General features: G+C 40.4%; 3 protein-coding genes across 3 annotated transcripts; 2 read left to right on the forward strand and 1 right to left on the reverse strand.

Moving 5' to 3' along the window:
* The first annotated feature begins 3,200 nt into the window (after nt 1–3,200).
* On the forward strand, nt 3,201–4,287 carry LOC101294067 (lignin-forming anionic peroxidase-like). Its single transcript, XM_004298143.1, has 2 exons — nt 3,201–3,617; nt 3,727–4,287. The coding sequence occupies exons 1-2, from the start codon at nt 3,201–3,203 to the stop codon at nt 4,285–4,287; spliced, it is 978 nt and encodes a 325-aa protein (XP_004298191.1).
* A 387-nt stretch (nt 4,288–4,674) lies between these two features.
* Nucleotides 4,675–5,655, reverse strand: LOC101294360. Its single transcript, XM_004298144.1, has 4 exons — nt 5,312–5,655; nt 5,141–5,220; nt 4,818–5,002; nt 4,675–4,734 (listed from the first exon to the last, which is right to left on the reverse strand). Exons 1-4 carry the CDS (start codon nt 5,653–5,655, stop codon nt 4,675–4,677), a joined length of 669 nt encoding a protein of 222 aa, XP_004298192.1.
* Nucleotides 5,656–6,419: 764 nt separating this feature from the next.
* On the forward strand, nt 6,420–6,983 carry LOC101294654 (acyl carrier protein 2, mitochondrial-like). The gene is made up of 2 exons (XM_004298145.1): nt 6,420–6,659; nt 6,726–6,983. The coding sequence occupies exons 1-2, from the start codon at nt 6,420–6,422 to the stop codon at nt 6,981–6,983; spliced, it is 498 nt and encodes a 165-aa protein (XP_004298193.1).
* The last annotated feature ends 8,443 nt before the right edge of the window (nt 6,984–15,426 follow it).

Here is a 15,426-nt window from a genome sequence, read left to right on the forward strand (position 1 = left end):
AAATTAAAAATAAAAAATAAAAGGAGGTTATGAAAGAATTAAAATAAAAACTAATACCAAAATACCAAACATCTTACCAAACAATGCTATGACTCATAGCCTATAAGGCCCATTGTGTAGGAGTAAGAAGTAAGAAAAAGGAAAAAAAATATATAGAATGCTGAGCTTGGGAGTCAAGTGACCTGAGTTTGTTGTAATTGTGCTAAACCAAGCCTGCAAATGTTTTTGTTATGCTTATTATGCATACGTTAAAAATCTTATTCAAACAATCTTGGTTGGGCTTGAGCCCTACTAAGCTCTTACCTGGCTCCGCGCCTGTTTCTAGGTGAGAAAAACTAGCTAATCGATGGCAGCTAGGGTACATAAGCATTAAGGAACAATGTACAATACGTGCATATACAGAATTATATATGTAAAGATTGATGCTTCTAATAATAATTCCACCAAAATCAATGCGCCCAGTATGAACCTTCATATGGAGATAATGAAACAATCTTGACTCCAGATGGTATGCTCTTCTTCCATTCAATTTCATCTTCTTTGATTGGGGAAAGTCAGATTTGAGGAAAGATCTGATCTGGGTGTGATCTGTTGTCTGATTTGGTTGTTAGAACAAAGGGAATCTCCAACACAGTTCAAGGAAAAACCCATTCGAGTGATATGGAAAAGACCCTGATCTTTTTTCTTTGAGAAGTTTAATCCACCAGGTTAATGACAATTTTTTTTTTCAAAAATTAATGGAGGTGTACACAACAAATATAGAGGTGCAAGTAGAACCCCTCATCTTCGAAATCTCAAAGTTGTCATTGTTTTTAAAATGTGCAATCCCATAATACCCCTACATGTATCCCTATTAAACTGCCTCACTGCCAGGTGGTATACCTAAGAACATCGATCAACTTCTAATGGGATACAAATTTGCTCCCCGCTTTTACTTCTCCACCTTTATCCCCACCCACCTAAATGCATGACACATGTCCATTTTCTTTAACTCACATAACCATGGTTAACAATATAAATTATTTATTTAATTTAAATTTGAGAGGTTGGGCATTTAGGGTTTGAGGTTTAGGGTTTTGGGTTTTAGGTATAGGGTTTCGAATTTCGGATTTCGGGTTTTAGGGTTTTGCTTAACTATGTCTAATCATGATAAAAGAATAAGCTCTAAACCCTAAACCCGAAACCTTAAAACCCTAAAAGTCCTAAACCCTACACCTTAAAACCCGATACCCAATCTTACAAATTTAAATTAAATAAATAATTTTATATTTATATTGTTAATCATGGTTAGATGAGTTAAAGAAAATGGGATATGTGTCATGCATCTAAATGGGTAGGGATGAAGGTGGGGAAATAAGGTGGAGAACAAATTTGTATCAGGTGTTGCTAAATGTACCCAGCAAAGTGCTAACTAGACTCAGCAATTAACATTTTTTCCCCTTATTTTCCAATTTTACTCTTATTTCGAAAACAAGCAAACAAATGAAGAGATTTGCAGCAAATCGTTCATCCTCTGATGGATATTGCTGGCAGTCACTACTCATTCCCCTTCTTAATTCCTCATGTAGTTAATCATTTCGTTCTCATTATTAGAATAGTTGCTTGAATTGATGGGTTCAACTATTAAATCGTTTTATTAGTTTGTTGGAGGAATTGAAAGGATTCTTCTTGATTGTAACTTCAAAATTGATTCAGTTGATTACTCTATTAATTGATATTACAGTTATCAATTATCATAGATAACATGATCATATTGTATAAGAACCTCTCCAATTTCAACATATCACAAAACCCAAGAAACATTCATAGAATTATTCTTAGTCATTTTTTTTTCATCTCTTTCAACCTAAATAATACATGATAGAATCAGAAAAGATGCATACTGAAAGAGAGAAATGAGACAGATGCTGTGGAGATCTGGTTTGGGTTCTAATTGATGTATAGATTCCAGAATTCATTGTTTCAATTGTTGTTGCTGGTTTTTTTTTTTCGTTCTTCTTTTTGTTTGAAGGGCATAATTGAAAAAAGAGGTGTTCCTGAGTCTAGTTAGCACTTTGCTGGGTACATTTAGCAGCACCCTTAATTTGTATCATTTCTAATGTGACTGCTGAGAAATTCTTAGATCTAGATCCTCTCCTAATATCTGTATCATAATATTGTTTAATGAGACAATCTTGACCATCCAATCTTAATCGTATAGCCAGATTCCCTTGCATTTATGTGAGTCCCACCTCACATGGCTACACACATTTAAATGCATGGAAAATCCAGACATATATAAGATTAAGATTGGATGGTGCATATATATTGTTTCATTGCATAATGTCTCATTAGCAATACTAGGAGAGGATCCCAATCAGAAATTCTTAGCTAGAGCTGCAACTCATGATAATCAAACTGCAGCTCAATCTGATTATGAGTTGCAGCAAAAACAGAGTAGGTTTTTTTTTTTTTTTTTTTTTTTTTTGAGGAAAAAACAGAGCTAGATGAAAGCTTGAGCAGACATAAGTCACATAATAGGATCTAGTCAAATGAGATAGATAAGAGTTGAGGCATTCAACTTCACTGTATGCATGGTTTGCTGTTTCCTATGATCAAGCCAGCCGTGGCCTTTTGTGTTTTAATTCTTCGTTTTTGGATTAATATACTAGTAAAATTACTATGAGCAAGAACAAAACGTGGGCTGCTGCAATCAACCCCCTTCACCTACGTCTTTGTTTTGTCTTTACATATATGATACCGAATGCATGCATGGGGGATAAACTGTTTTCATTATCTTAGATAACAATTAGAGACTGATGACAATATGACAGACACTACCGAGGTCTAGTTCTGGTATATATATTGATTTTGTATATGATTACCTCAATAGAATTGTCAAAGCATAACACATGTAAAAGACCAAGACTTGTTTCATGAGTTGCCAAACCAGATCAAAATGGGTCTTTTCAGAAATGAACAGACACTGCTAATAGTGACCAGGGCAAACCTCAAGGTGTACTTTGTTAGAATTGCCCTACAAATAGATGTGATCTTAACCCTACTCTTCATCACCTTCAGTCGATCTCATTTCCTTAACTCCATTTGCAGAACTGATTACAGAAGGTTTAACTTAGTTGCTCCGAGTACACGTTATTACACATACGAATCATAAATTGATTTTGCTATTGAGTGGTGGAGTTCAACTTTCAGATTCAATGATGAAGTCTTTTAGCTCCAAGGCAAATGTTGCCTCAGTTGCACTGCTGTTGTTGCTTGCCCTGATGAGCACAACAAGCTCAGCTACGGTCTCCTCGACATTTTATAACAAAGCATGTCCAAACGCTCTCGCTACAATCAGAAAATCCGTAAGAACAGCAGTCTCAGCCGAACGTCGGATGGCTGCCTCCCTAGTCCGCCTTCATTTCCATGACTGCTTTGTTCAGGGTTGTGATGCATCAATCTTACTTGACGATACTGCTTCTATCACAGGCGAAAAGACCGCACGGCCTAATCTGAACTCTGTGAGAGGTTATGGAGTCATAGATAATGCCAAGGCTGCAGTGGAGAAACTATGTCCTGGTGTAGTTTCATGTGCAGATATCGTCGCCGTGGCTGCTAGGGATGCTTCAGTTGCTGTGAGTACTTGATTCATTTCAATTTTTGGTTTGTCATTTTTTCTCATCAACTTCTAGCTTTCTCATTCTAATTTCTGGAACTGATAATAATGTGTTGACATATATATAGGTTGGAGGTCCAGACTGGGCAGTGAAGCTTGGAAGAAGGGATTCGACCACAGCAAGCAAAACTCTAGCTGAAAGCTCCCTCCCAAGTTTCTTAGACAGCCTCGAAAGCCTTACTAACAGATTAGCAGGTTTAGGCCTCAATGTCAGAGACTTGGTTGCGCTATCGGGTGCGCATTCAATTGGACAAGCTCAGTGCTTCACATTCCGTGACAGAATCTACAATGAAACCAGTGACATTGATGCCAACTTTGCACGTACTCGCGGACGTCGTTGTCCAGCAGCAGCTAATGATGGTAATGCAAATTTGGCACCACTTGATTTGGTGACACCCAATCAGCTGGACAACAACTACTTCAAGAACTTGATCCAGAAGAAGGGTCTTCTTGCATCCGATCAAGTTCTCTTTAGTGGAGGTTCCACAGACAGCGTTGTTTCAGAGTATAGCTCCAAACCTGCAAAGTTCAAGGCTGATTTTGCGACCGCCATGATCAAGATGGGAAACATTAATCCTCTCACTGGCTCAAATGGGCAGATAAGAAGGATTTGTAGTGCTCTCAACTGAAATCTGAGCCGTATTATGCAGAACTGTCAGCATCAAAGCGACGAAAAATAGCGATCCATGTCTTATTTTACTGATTCATTCAAATGTAAACTTATAAATTACTGTATCCAATAAATACATGGATAATAATATAGTGATACTAAAATACATTTTTCACAAGACAGGTTAATGAGTTTGTTTTGTTAAGTATAGGGTTTCCAGATTTTACTACTGGCTATCTTGTTGTAAGTACAAGTTACCCTAACAATTTGCAGCTTGCCAGCTATTCAGCTAATGCAATCAACTTATTCTATTTCAAAAAATAATAACATGAACAATGTGACGATGATTATATTTCTTTCAAATGAATAAGCATCTCATACTCGTGCAGATAAAACCACTGGCAACTTAACACAAAATATGAAAATAAACATTATCACCGGCCTCAAAGGCAAGAGAAGCCACATCCTGAATGTAATCATAGAAAATAGGAATATAGAACGACTCAAAGGGCTTCAAAAAGGTGAACAACTTGTATCAATTGAACCTACACAAATGACTTCAAGTTGAGAGGCAAATTTTGATAATTCTTCATCATTAACAACTCTGCAATCCCTGACATCCAAAAAAGCAAGGTCTTTGCATCCTCGTAGAATTGTGACTAGATCAGCACGAAGAACTTTAACTTTCCTCATGGTCAAGTACTTGATATTAGGCATGCAATTGACAACTGCAACTGCCATTTCATGACAAAACCATGAATCGATCACACGCAAAGCAAGAAAATTATTGCAGTGAATGCTTATCTGTTCAAGGATTTTATCAAAGTTATAGGTAGCTCTCAAACACAATTCCTCTAAATTTTTCCACTTACAGCTGATGAGCTCCGGAAACAAGGCTGAATTTTCATACAGAAGTTCTTCGGCCAAAGATAGAGACTTCAGGCCAGTACACCTATAATTAAATAAAGTGAAACTAGTGAACTGTATATATTGAGATACATATGCAAAAAACAATGATCCATAGTTCTGATTAGAAGACTTACGCATCTGCGACAAATTTCAGTGCTTCTTGTGTACACCATCCAGGCAGCTTGAGAAAAGTTACATTGCCCTGACTACGGTTGATGACAAACTTTATGAAAGCAGTGACAGAGAAGCTTTTAATTCGATACTTGAATCGAAATTTTCTTGTAAGGGTAGGAGCTGCAGTCAAAAAACCCAAAACCTCAGCAACAGAAGGATCAACTGGTTTTACTTCCGGGAAATCGATGCTTAGCGAGCATGAAGGATTGTGGCTTGCTTTGTGCCATGCCTTACACACAAAAGGGACATCCAAGAGTAGTGACTCCATTCCAACTCTTCCAAGCACATTCACCAAACAGTACATGTTTAACTTGTCCCATCTTCGTCCCTCCATCTAAATAAAAGAGATTTATAGTCAATGAAAACATGAGTAAAGTAGCACTTACAGAGAAAAAAAGATGAGAATAGCCATAAGGAAAAGGAAATGGAAGGAACAAGAAGGAAGAAACAGAAAAGGGGAAATGCTCAGCTGAACGCAAAAGATGAGAGAAAGATCGATGATACTAGTTGAAGAAGTGGGATTCCCATTAAATAGAAAAAAGCCGACGATACATTTTCTTGTTCATCACCCAAAATAAATATAAAACCCTTGCGATGACCAAGAACTTGGTACTCGGTAGGAATTCGAAATGGCAATATGGAAAATACATTAATGTAACGCCAACCTTATTATATCTCTTGTTTACTTTCATGGCATAAAAGCTTGTCAGATCCCAAACGATCGACTATTGATTTCCCAAGGTTTCTTGAAATATTGTCCTTCAGCTCTACCAGAGACTCTAATTTTTTTCAAGGAGTTCATGTTATATTATTCACTCAAACAGTTGAACCACAAAGCTGGACTAGAAATCTCGGTGATATCTAACATGCATTGCAGTCCCAGCAACAAATTATCAACTACAAGCGAGCAGAGGTTGAGAAAGCGCCTCCCTCAGGGGTGACAAGCGGAGCGGATTCAGTGAACCATGGTGCACTTGAACCGTTCACGTGTTCTAACAGTCAAAGCAAACGTCGTTATGACCAAAAAAATTCCAAGAAACCCAGTAAAAATTCCAAGAAAACGTCGTTATGACAGTAAAAATATCTATCTGCCTCTCTTCACCTCCTCGTTCGCAAGATCAGTACCGTCAATCTCTCCGCCAAGGAGATCGGAGAAGACATCACCAAGGAGACCGCCAAGGACTAGAACTCTGGAACGGCCTCCGCGTCACCGTCCAGAACCAGGCCAAGGTCTACGTCCCTGCTGCCGCCATCGTCGTCAAGGACCGGAGTTCGAGCTCGACCGGCGAAGACGAAGCGAAAGGTTGTGTTCGCCGACTCGCCGCCGTTATAAGATCTGACGAAGACTCTTGAATCTCCGGGTTATGGTTTCAGGTCGACAGGTCGTCAATCGGGTCGAAGAGGCTCGAGTCTGCTGGTATACCCATAAACTTCCAGAAAGTCGATCCCTCCAAGGTTACACCGGATGCTCATTTCCAGAAAGATCTTGGTTTAGATAGTTTAGATGCTGTGGAGATTGTGATGGCACTTGAAGAGGAGCTTGGGTTTGAGATCCCAGACAATGAAGCAGACAAGATCAACTCCATTGGCCTTGCTGTTGACTTTATATCCTCTCACCCTCAGGCAAAGTAGGGCTGGCATGAAGCTTCATTTTAATAGCTGTTGAACTTATGAGCTTCATATCCCTTTTCCACCGTTTTTCTTGTTAATTATACTTCTTTTTTTTGAATAGTTGTTAATTATATATACTTTAGAAGAGTAGTATTTTGGTATGCTTAAACTTCAGTGTGCTGGCATTTCCGGTTAGGGAAAGTGTGTAATCAACTTCGTCACTGTTTTGTTTAGTTTATTGGTTGTACAAAAAAAAAAAATCATTAATTTTTTGAATATCCTAAAAGTTTTCGAAAAATACTACATAAGGCTTAAATCGAGAATTCACCTTATGAAGTTGTGATAACTTCTAAAGTATATTCCCGATACACTACTAGGACAAGCACTTTAGCCGACAAAAAAGTTTCGTCGGCCTGTTAGCTTAATTCGTCGGCTAAGATCTTAGCTGACGAAGGCTCGTCGGCTAAGATTTCGTCGGGAAAAGGTCGTCGACGATGACTTTAGCCGACGAAACTAGAAAACGTCGTCGGCTATAGTCCCAGAGTTTAGCCGACGAAAAACATGTCGTCGGTTTTTTCACAGACTTTAGCCGACGAAACATTTTAGATATTCGTCGGCTATAGTCCAAGAGTTTAGCCAACGAAAAACATGTCGTCGGTTTTTTCTCAGACTTTAGCCAACGAAACATTTAAGATACTCGTCGGCTAAAGTGTGTAATTAAAAATTAAAAAATAACTAAAGCCGACGAAATATAGTCTGTTTCGTCGGCTTTAGAAGAGTTTAGCCGACGAAACATGTCATAATTCGTCGGCTAAACCTTATTTAAAAAAATTTAAAATACTATAGCCGACGAATTATTGCTTATTTCGTCAGCTATAAGTCCATTCCAGTAAAAAAAAAACCCGAAATTTCTAAATTACCATTTCAAGCAAGCTGCAAAATACACCAAAACAATTCCATATAACTAACAACAACAATAAGCACATAAAACAATATATAATTCATCAACTACACAAAATCTAGATCGTCTAAATTAAAATCCGCTTCTGGGGGCTCTGCGGCGGCTGGGGTAGCGGTATAGCTGTAGGCATGGGTGGAGCCGGAAGTCCCTGAAGCTGGGCAGCTGTAAAGTCTTGCATGTACTGGAACACATGCTGCTGCTGGGCCTGCTGGATGGCATGTATCTCGGCAACATAGGCTGCCTACACGGTATTATAGGCTGCTTGCGAGGCATTATAGGCAGCCTGAGCAGCTTGTTGTTCCCATAGTTTTTGAACTTCCGACTCTAGCTGAGTCGTCCTGGTGGTCGTGGTCGTGGTCCTGCTGCTGGTCGAGGCTGCCTTTCGTTGAAATCCTGGAGTGGTCTTCAAGACCCTCTCGCCCTTCTTTCCTAGACCCCGGCAGTAAAAGTTGTTTACTCGCAGTGGGAAGGCTGTGCCCATGATCCTCGCCCCAATCGTCGATCTGAAGTGTCGATCCGGGACATGGTTTCAGACATCTCTTCCTCCTGCGTGTCCGGCCATGTCTCTCTCACTATAGCACTCATCACCTCGTCACTAGCCTCCCTCACCTTCGTCTAATTGGATAGGAAAAAATTATTAATTAACATTTTGACATATATATAAGTAAAATTAAAAATTTAAAAACGTAAGATAACTTATAATATCCTTCTGGGCGTCAGGATATGCCTTCTCGTACGTATAGACGTACTGGTTGACTTCTGGATGTTCCTTGGCCGCCTCGTCCATGAAAACAGCGAACGGTCTAGAACTGGCACGATGGTTCCTTGTGTTAGGTTGCCGGTTCTGAGTGTTCGCCCGGGAAACGGCCTTCAAAGATAAAACTAAACTATTAGTAAAATATTTAAAAACGCACGTACTTAATGACAAATTAACTAATTAATTTTTTTAAATACCTGTTTACGAGGGTTGTTGAATTCTGATATCAGAAGCCAACGCCACTCGTACTCCCTGTACTGGAACTCAACAGGGGTACCAGAACGTGCGTTCCCGTGCGTAGTCCAGTGGGTCCGCAACTCGTTCTTCCACTCCTTGTACCTACCGATACAACAAAAATATTAGAAATATTATTAATATCACATACAATTTTATTTTTTCATTAACTTCCCAACGTACCTTCCCCCATGCACAACGTCCGCCCAGCTGCTCTTCAGGTGCTTGGGAACCTCAAACCACACCTGCATTTAACCGTTTATTAGTTTAGTTTTTCGAGAAATCAACAATGTAATACATAATATTATTGAGGCATTTTGTAAACTCACCGACATCGCGTTGTGGACCATGTCCTTAACCTCATGCGGGACCTCGCCCCAGTCTGACCACAACATAGAGACTGTATCCCTAATGAGCGCTCCCACGTGGCCGGAATACGTCCTCGACTTCCCGCCCGATACTATGTCGCCATTCCCGTCAGTACGGATGACGATCCTCCCTGAGGTACCGACGATCTTCTCGAGAGCCTTCCCTGTGACGGGGCCTCTCTTCTTCTTTGCCGGCTTCGCTCCGACGGTGCTTATCACATGATAAACTAAATTTATTATTAAAATCGGAGAATTATAAGAAAACAAATCATTCATCTTTCATTACCTGAGGGCGATGCGGCGGACGCGACGGATTCTGTCTTTATCTCCGATGATGACACCCTTGCGGAAATAAGAGGCGTATCAAAAGGCACGAACCGGTACGCCGCTGATGGAGCCATTGGCAGGGGCAGTGAATAAATCGGCGTCCCTGAGCCATCGACTGCAGGTAAGGCTGGTATCATCCGCAGAAGGAACAGATGAGGCGGCGGCATCTGTACCCCAGATGACCCACTATCTGAAGAAGTAGGACCTGGAGTGGGCGCCCGGTGTATCTCAGGCATACAGGGTGCAGACACCTCCGTCTGGGTCTGAGGCCACAACTGCCTCGAGGAATGAGGGACGCCCCGCTGCCTCGATGAAGGGGGCACCTCCGGCTGCCTCTGCGCCGTCTGCAGAAGGGTCGCACGTCTGGCTGTAATGGGGCCCTGAAACGACGTTTGAGGGTTGCTAAAGGTTCCCTCAGACGATTCGGACCTTTGGCCCTTCGAACCCTTCGTCGATCTAATATTATCGCTCATCCTGTTTAAAATATTAATTTGAATCAAGGCCAATGTTTTAAAAGGTTAAGGCGTAGCCGAGGCTATGGAGCGAGAGCCTCACCAAGGCGTCAGCCTTTTGAAAAAAAAATTTACATTTGTAACTTTTAAAAATTAATTTTTTAAGCTCCTAACTTTTAGATTTATATTTCATGACAAGAAGAGGAGGTCAGTTTCATGCTTACTTTCATATTCGTAACAACACCACAAAATCAAACAATGTAAACCCATTCAATTAGTCAACAAAAAAAATATATACACTTCCTAAATACAAATTTACACTTCCTAAATACAAATATACATTTCCTAACAACACCACAACATTGCAATTGACCGGAAAATCAAAGCAAACACAAAATACTAAATACAAATATACACTTCTTAAATACTAAATACAAATATACACTTCCTAAATACAAATATATACTTCCTAACAACACCACAACATTGCAATTGACCGGAAATCAAAGCAAACACAAAATTAAATGTGAAACAGAAATGTACTCGAGGAGGAGGGAGGGCTCGAGGCTGGAGCAGCAGGAGGAGGAGGGAGGACCGGAGCAGCAGGAGGAGGAGGGAGGGCTGGAGCAATAGGAGGAGGAGGGAGGGCCGGAGCAGGCAAGCAGTAGAGGGCGACCGAGAGAGGGAGAGGGAGAGGAGGCGGAGGAGGCAGACCGGGAGAGGGAGAGGGCAACTGGGAGAGGGAGAGGGCGACCAGGAGAGGGAGAGGAGGCGGAAGAGGAGGCTAGGGTATTTCTGCTATCGAGCGTTGGGTGTTCGTCTCTATACCCGACAACTTTAATTTCGTCGGCTAAAGATAATAATCTCGTCGGCTAAGATAATAATCTCGTCGGCTAAGATCAAATTCGTCGGCTAAACCTTTGAAATTCGTCGGCTAAATCTTTAAAATTCGTCGGCTAAATCTTTCAATTTCGTCGGCTATAGTACTTTTTATACATTCGGCAAATTGTGATTGTGATGATCAAACTTGAGAAACGAAAATCCGACCGTCAGATCTGACCATCATGATAAAATACACGTATGGGAAAAAATTCAACTTGATCCGACAAGGTTAAGGGCTCGATCCGGATGGTCAATCAGTTAAGTCAAACCCCTAAACGCACGGAAAAGGTCATTGGACCGTCTAAATTTCGTATTTTGGCCGGACCTTCAACTGAAAATAATTTCAAACCGATGAGACGCAACAAGTCGTATAAAGATTTTACTCAAAATAACCACCGAACGTAGGGCTACTCATAGGGAGAAAGAATGAAAAATTGCATTGATCACAACTATCGGCACCGAAACTTTACCGGAATACTGTGATTTTTCAACTGTTGACGTATTTCACCATTCTGGTCATATCTTATTTCACGACTTTTTTGTGTTTGAAGGTTTTACGTATAGTTTGTTTTTGAAACGGAACATTTACTTAACACTCGGTAAACAAGTTATACAACATTAGTAGGCAAGTTGTGATTGTGATGATCAAACTTGAGAAACGGAAATCCGACCGTCAGATTTGACCATCATGACAAAATACATCTATGGGCAAAAATTCAACTTGATCCGACAAGGTTAAGGGCTCGATCCGGACGGTCAATCCGTTAAGTTAAACCCCTAAACGCACGGAAAAGGTCATTGGACCGTCTAAATTACGTATTTTGGCCAGACCTTCAACTGAAAATAGTTTCAAACCGATGAGACGCAATAAGTCGTATAAAAATTTTACGCAAAATAACCACCGAAGATTGGGTTACTCATAGGGAGAAAGAATGAAAAATTGCATTGACTGCAACTATCGGCACCGAAACTTTACCGGAATACTGTGATTTTTCAACCGTGGACTTATTTCACCATTATGGTAATATCTTATTTCACGACTTTTTTGCGTTTGAAGGTTTTACGTATAGTTTGTTTTTGAAACGGAACATTTACTTAACACTTAGTAAACAAGTTCTACAACATTAGTAGGCATATTGTGATTGTGATGATCAAACTTGAGAAACGGAAATCCGACCATCAAATCTAACCATCATGACAAAATACATGTATGGGCAAAAATTCAACTTGATCCGACAAGATTAAGGGCTCGATCCGGACGGTCAATCCCGTAAGTCAAACCCCTAAATGCACGGAAAAGGTCGTTGGACCGTTTAAATTTCGTATTTTGGCCTGACCTTCAACTGAAATTAGTTTCAAATTGATGAGACGCAACGAGTTGTATAAAAAATTTACGGAAAATAAGCACCGAAGATAGGGCTATAGTATGTAATAGAAAAATTTTAGGGTTTAGCCGACGAATACCCTAATATATTCGTCGCCTATAGTATGTAATAAAAAATAAAAAAATAAATAAAGCTGACGATATATTAGGGTATTCGTCGGCTAAACTGATCTTAACCGACGACTTATAATATAATTCGTCGGCTAAGATGGTTTTAGCCGACGAAATATACTATAATTCGTCGGCTAAGATGTTTTAGGCTGACAAATTATGGTGTATTTCGTCGGCTAAAGTATAAAAAATACATTAAAAAAACTGAAGTCTTAATGTAAACCATACTCACTTCCTGTTCATATATCACCAAAATTCATATAAAATAACAGAAATATGAATTCAACATATGTAAACTATAAAGGTAATACATTCTTTTTTATTACAAATTAATGTATTACGTCCTCTAAATTAAAACTAAGGCTCGTAATCGGAATCATCCGATGAGTCTTTTTCGGTGTCAGAATTAATTTCTGGTAATCTATGCATTTCCTCATCGCCAGAGTCTTCGTCTGTTTCTTGATTTGGATCAACATCAATAAGCCTTGACTCTTTATCACGAATTCGCACCGAACGACCCGCTTTAAAATTATTAAGGTGAACGGTAGAGGAGTTAGGAATACCTATTGTGTTGGGCTCTTGATACGCAACATCTTCTTCCTCGTCTTCGGCCTCTCCAAGTGTAGCCGCCCGGTAAATGTTTCGAGGGTGCACAAGGTTGACTACTTTCCACGCGTCACCCTTAGCAAGGTCATCAAGATAAAACACTTGTTTTACCGATGTGGCAAAAACAAACGGGTCATTTTCGTAACAACTTGTAGCAGTGTTCAACAATAATATTCTGTACTGATCGGTCTTCATGCTCTGCGGCCTAGTATCAAACCATCTACACTTGAAGAGGTGCACTGTCATGTCTTGCCCATAAACAAGTTCCACCACTGAATGGAGAACACCGTAATAGTCAACTCCATTCCGCCCACCATGTGCCATCACCCCAGAATTTTGTGTTCTCCGTCTGCTGTCTCTCTGTTCACATATAAATTGCACGTCATTCACCTTGCACATCGGATAAACTCTTGACATTATCGGCTTCATCGCTAAAAGTCTTAGTTCGTGCGACCAATTTGGGTGACCATCAAATTGAATATGATTCATCTGCAACCAACCATTCAACTGTAAATATGGATAATTATACAATAAACATAAACACATACATAAATATTGAATTACGTACCCAGCCGCTAAAATAGTTTGCGAACTCCCTGTTGTGGTAGTCAAGATCACCTTGAATGTCTGGACAATATAGATGGATGTCTTTCTAGTATTCAACTTCTCGACAGTTAATCAATACCCACCAGTGGGCAATGACTAGCTCATGCGGTTGCAACTTGTAGGAGTCTGGCAAAATTCCATAAACTTCAACATCACTGGAGAGTATGGAAAGATTGAACTTCGGTACATCTACTGGTATGGTTTGCGGAGTTTCCTTCAACGCTCCTAAATGCAACTTCATGTAGGTGACGCACTCGTGCGCAATATATGCTTCAGCTATACATCCTTCAGGTGCGGATTTATTAGCCACATAATCTTTGTAGTCTCCAAGTTGCCTATAAATCAAGTTGCAAAGTGTTATGATTATTGAACATGTATATTGAGGAATTTAGGTGTAAAAAACGTACCTTTCCATGGGATACATCCAAGTGTAGTGTACTGGACCAGTAAGCAACAATTGCTCGGGAAGATGGATCATCAAGTGAGGCATGATGTCAAAAAAATTTGGAGGAAATATCCTCTCAAATTTACACATGATATAAATGATGTCTTCATGCATTTCCCGGAGGTTAGATTTTTTCACTTCCCGTGTGCATAACTTCTGGAAGAATCTTACCAACGCTACTAACGGCTCCACCACCAAACGGAGAAGGAACGGTCAAATGAAAACAGGGAAGAGACGTTGTAGAAGTATGTGACAGTCATGACTCTTCAACCCGTACATCGTATTGTCCTGGAAGTTCACACGCCGGGCTATATTTCCTGCATAGCCTGAAGGATACTTCACGTAACTCATCCACTTGAAAATTACGTTCTTCTGGTCAGGCTTCACGGTGTAAGGAGCTTGAGGCATTTTTTTCTTCCCTTCTTTCAACCACAGATGTCTCCTTAATTGCATTTTTTTTAGATCAATGTGTGCCTTAGGAACGTCTTTCGTCTTCCCCTCCAAGTTTAGCACTGTGCCCACCACACTGTCGCAAACATTCTTTTCTATGTGCATCACATCTAGGTAGTGCCTGATCAACAACTTACTCCAGTATGGGAGTTCTCAGAATATGCTCTTATGTGTCCAGAATTTGTACCTGTCGGGTCTTTCAGGTATTGCCGCTACAATATTGGGATGATTGCTGAGTTGCCCAAAATCGTACTCATTAAGCACTGCTAAAATTTCTTCCCCCAGCCATCTTCTGGGAGGCACACCATTTTCTACAGTCCCATCAAATGCCTGTGCATCGAACAGCCATTCGTGATCATATGGAAGGAGAGAGTATAGTGACCCAATTTGCATATCTTGTTGCAATGACTGCTGCTCCCCTCATCGCTAAGGCACTCTGGACAAGCTTTGTATCCCCTAACAACGTTGCCCGAAAACATCCCACGGGCAGAAAAATCACTGATGGTACCAACAACCATGACATGCATCTGGAACATCTCATGCATGTACTTGTCATAAATGGGATGACCAACGTCCCACAAAAACTTAAGCTCTTCAATCAAAGGTCTCAAATACACATCGAGACACTTCCCTAGATAACCGGGCCCCGGAATCAACAAACTCAACATATTGTATTCCTTATTCATGCACATCCATGGAGGAAGGTTGTACGGTACCAAAATCACCGGCCATACACTGTATTGAAGACTCATGTTGCCAAAAGGGTTGAACCCGTCGGATGAGAGCCCGAACCTTACATTTCGGACCTCTGACGCAAAATGAGGAAACTCCCTGTCTATATGCTTCCAAGCCTCCCCGTCAGCAGGGTGTATAAGGGTATC

The sequence above is a fragment of the Fragaria vesca genome, linkage group LG4 (genome assembly GCF_000184155.1).
Source record: "Fragaria vesca subsp. vesca linkage group LG4, FraVesHawaii_1.0, whole genome shotgun sequence".
In the NCBI taxonomy this organism is placed as follows: Eukaryota; Viridiplantae; Streptophyta; class Magnoliopsida; order Rosales; family Rosaceae; genus Fragaria; species Fragaria vesca.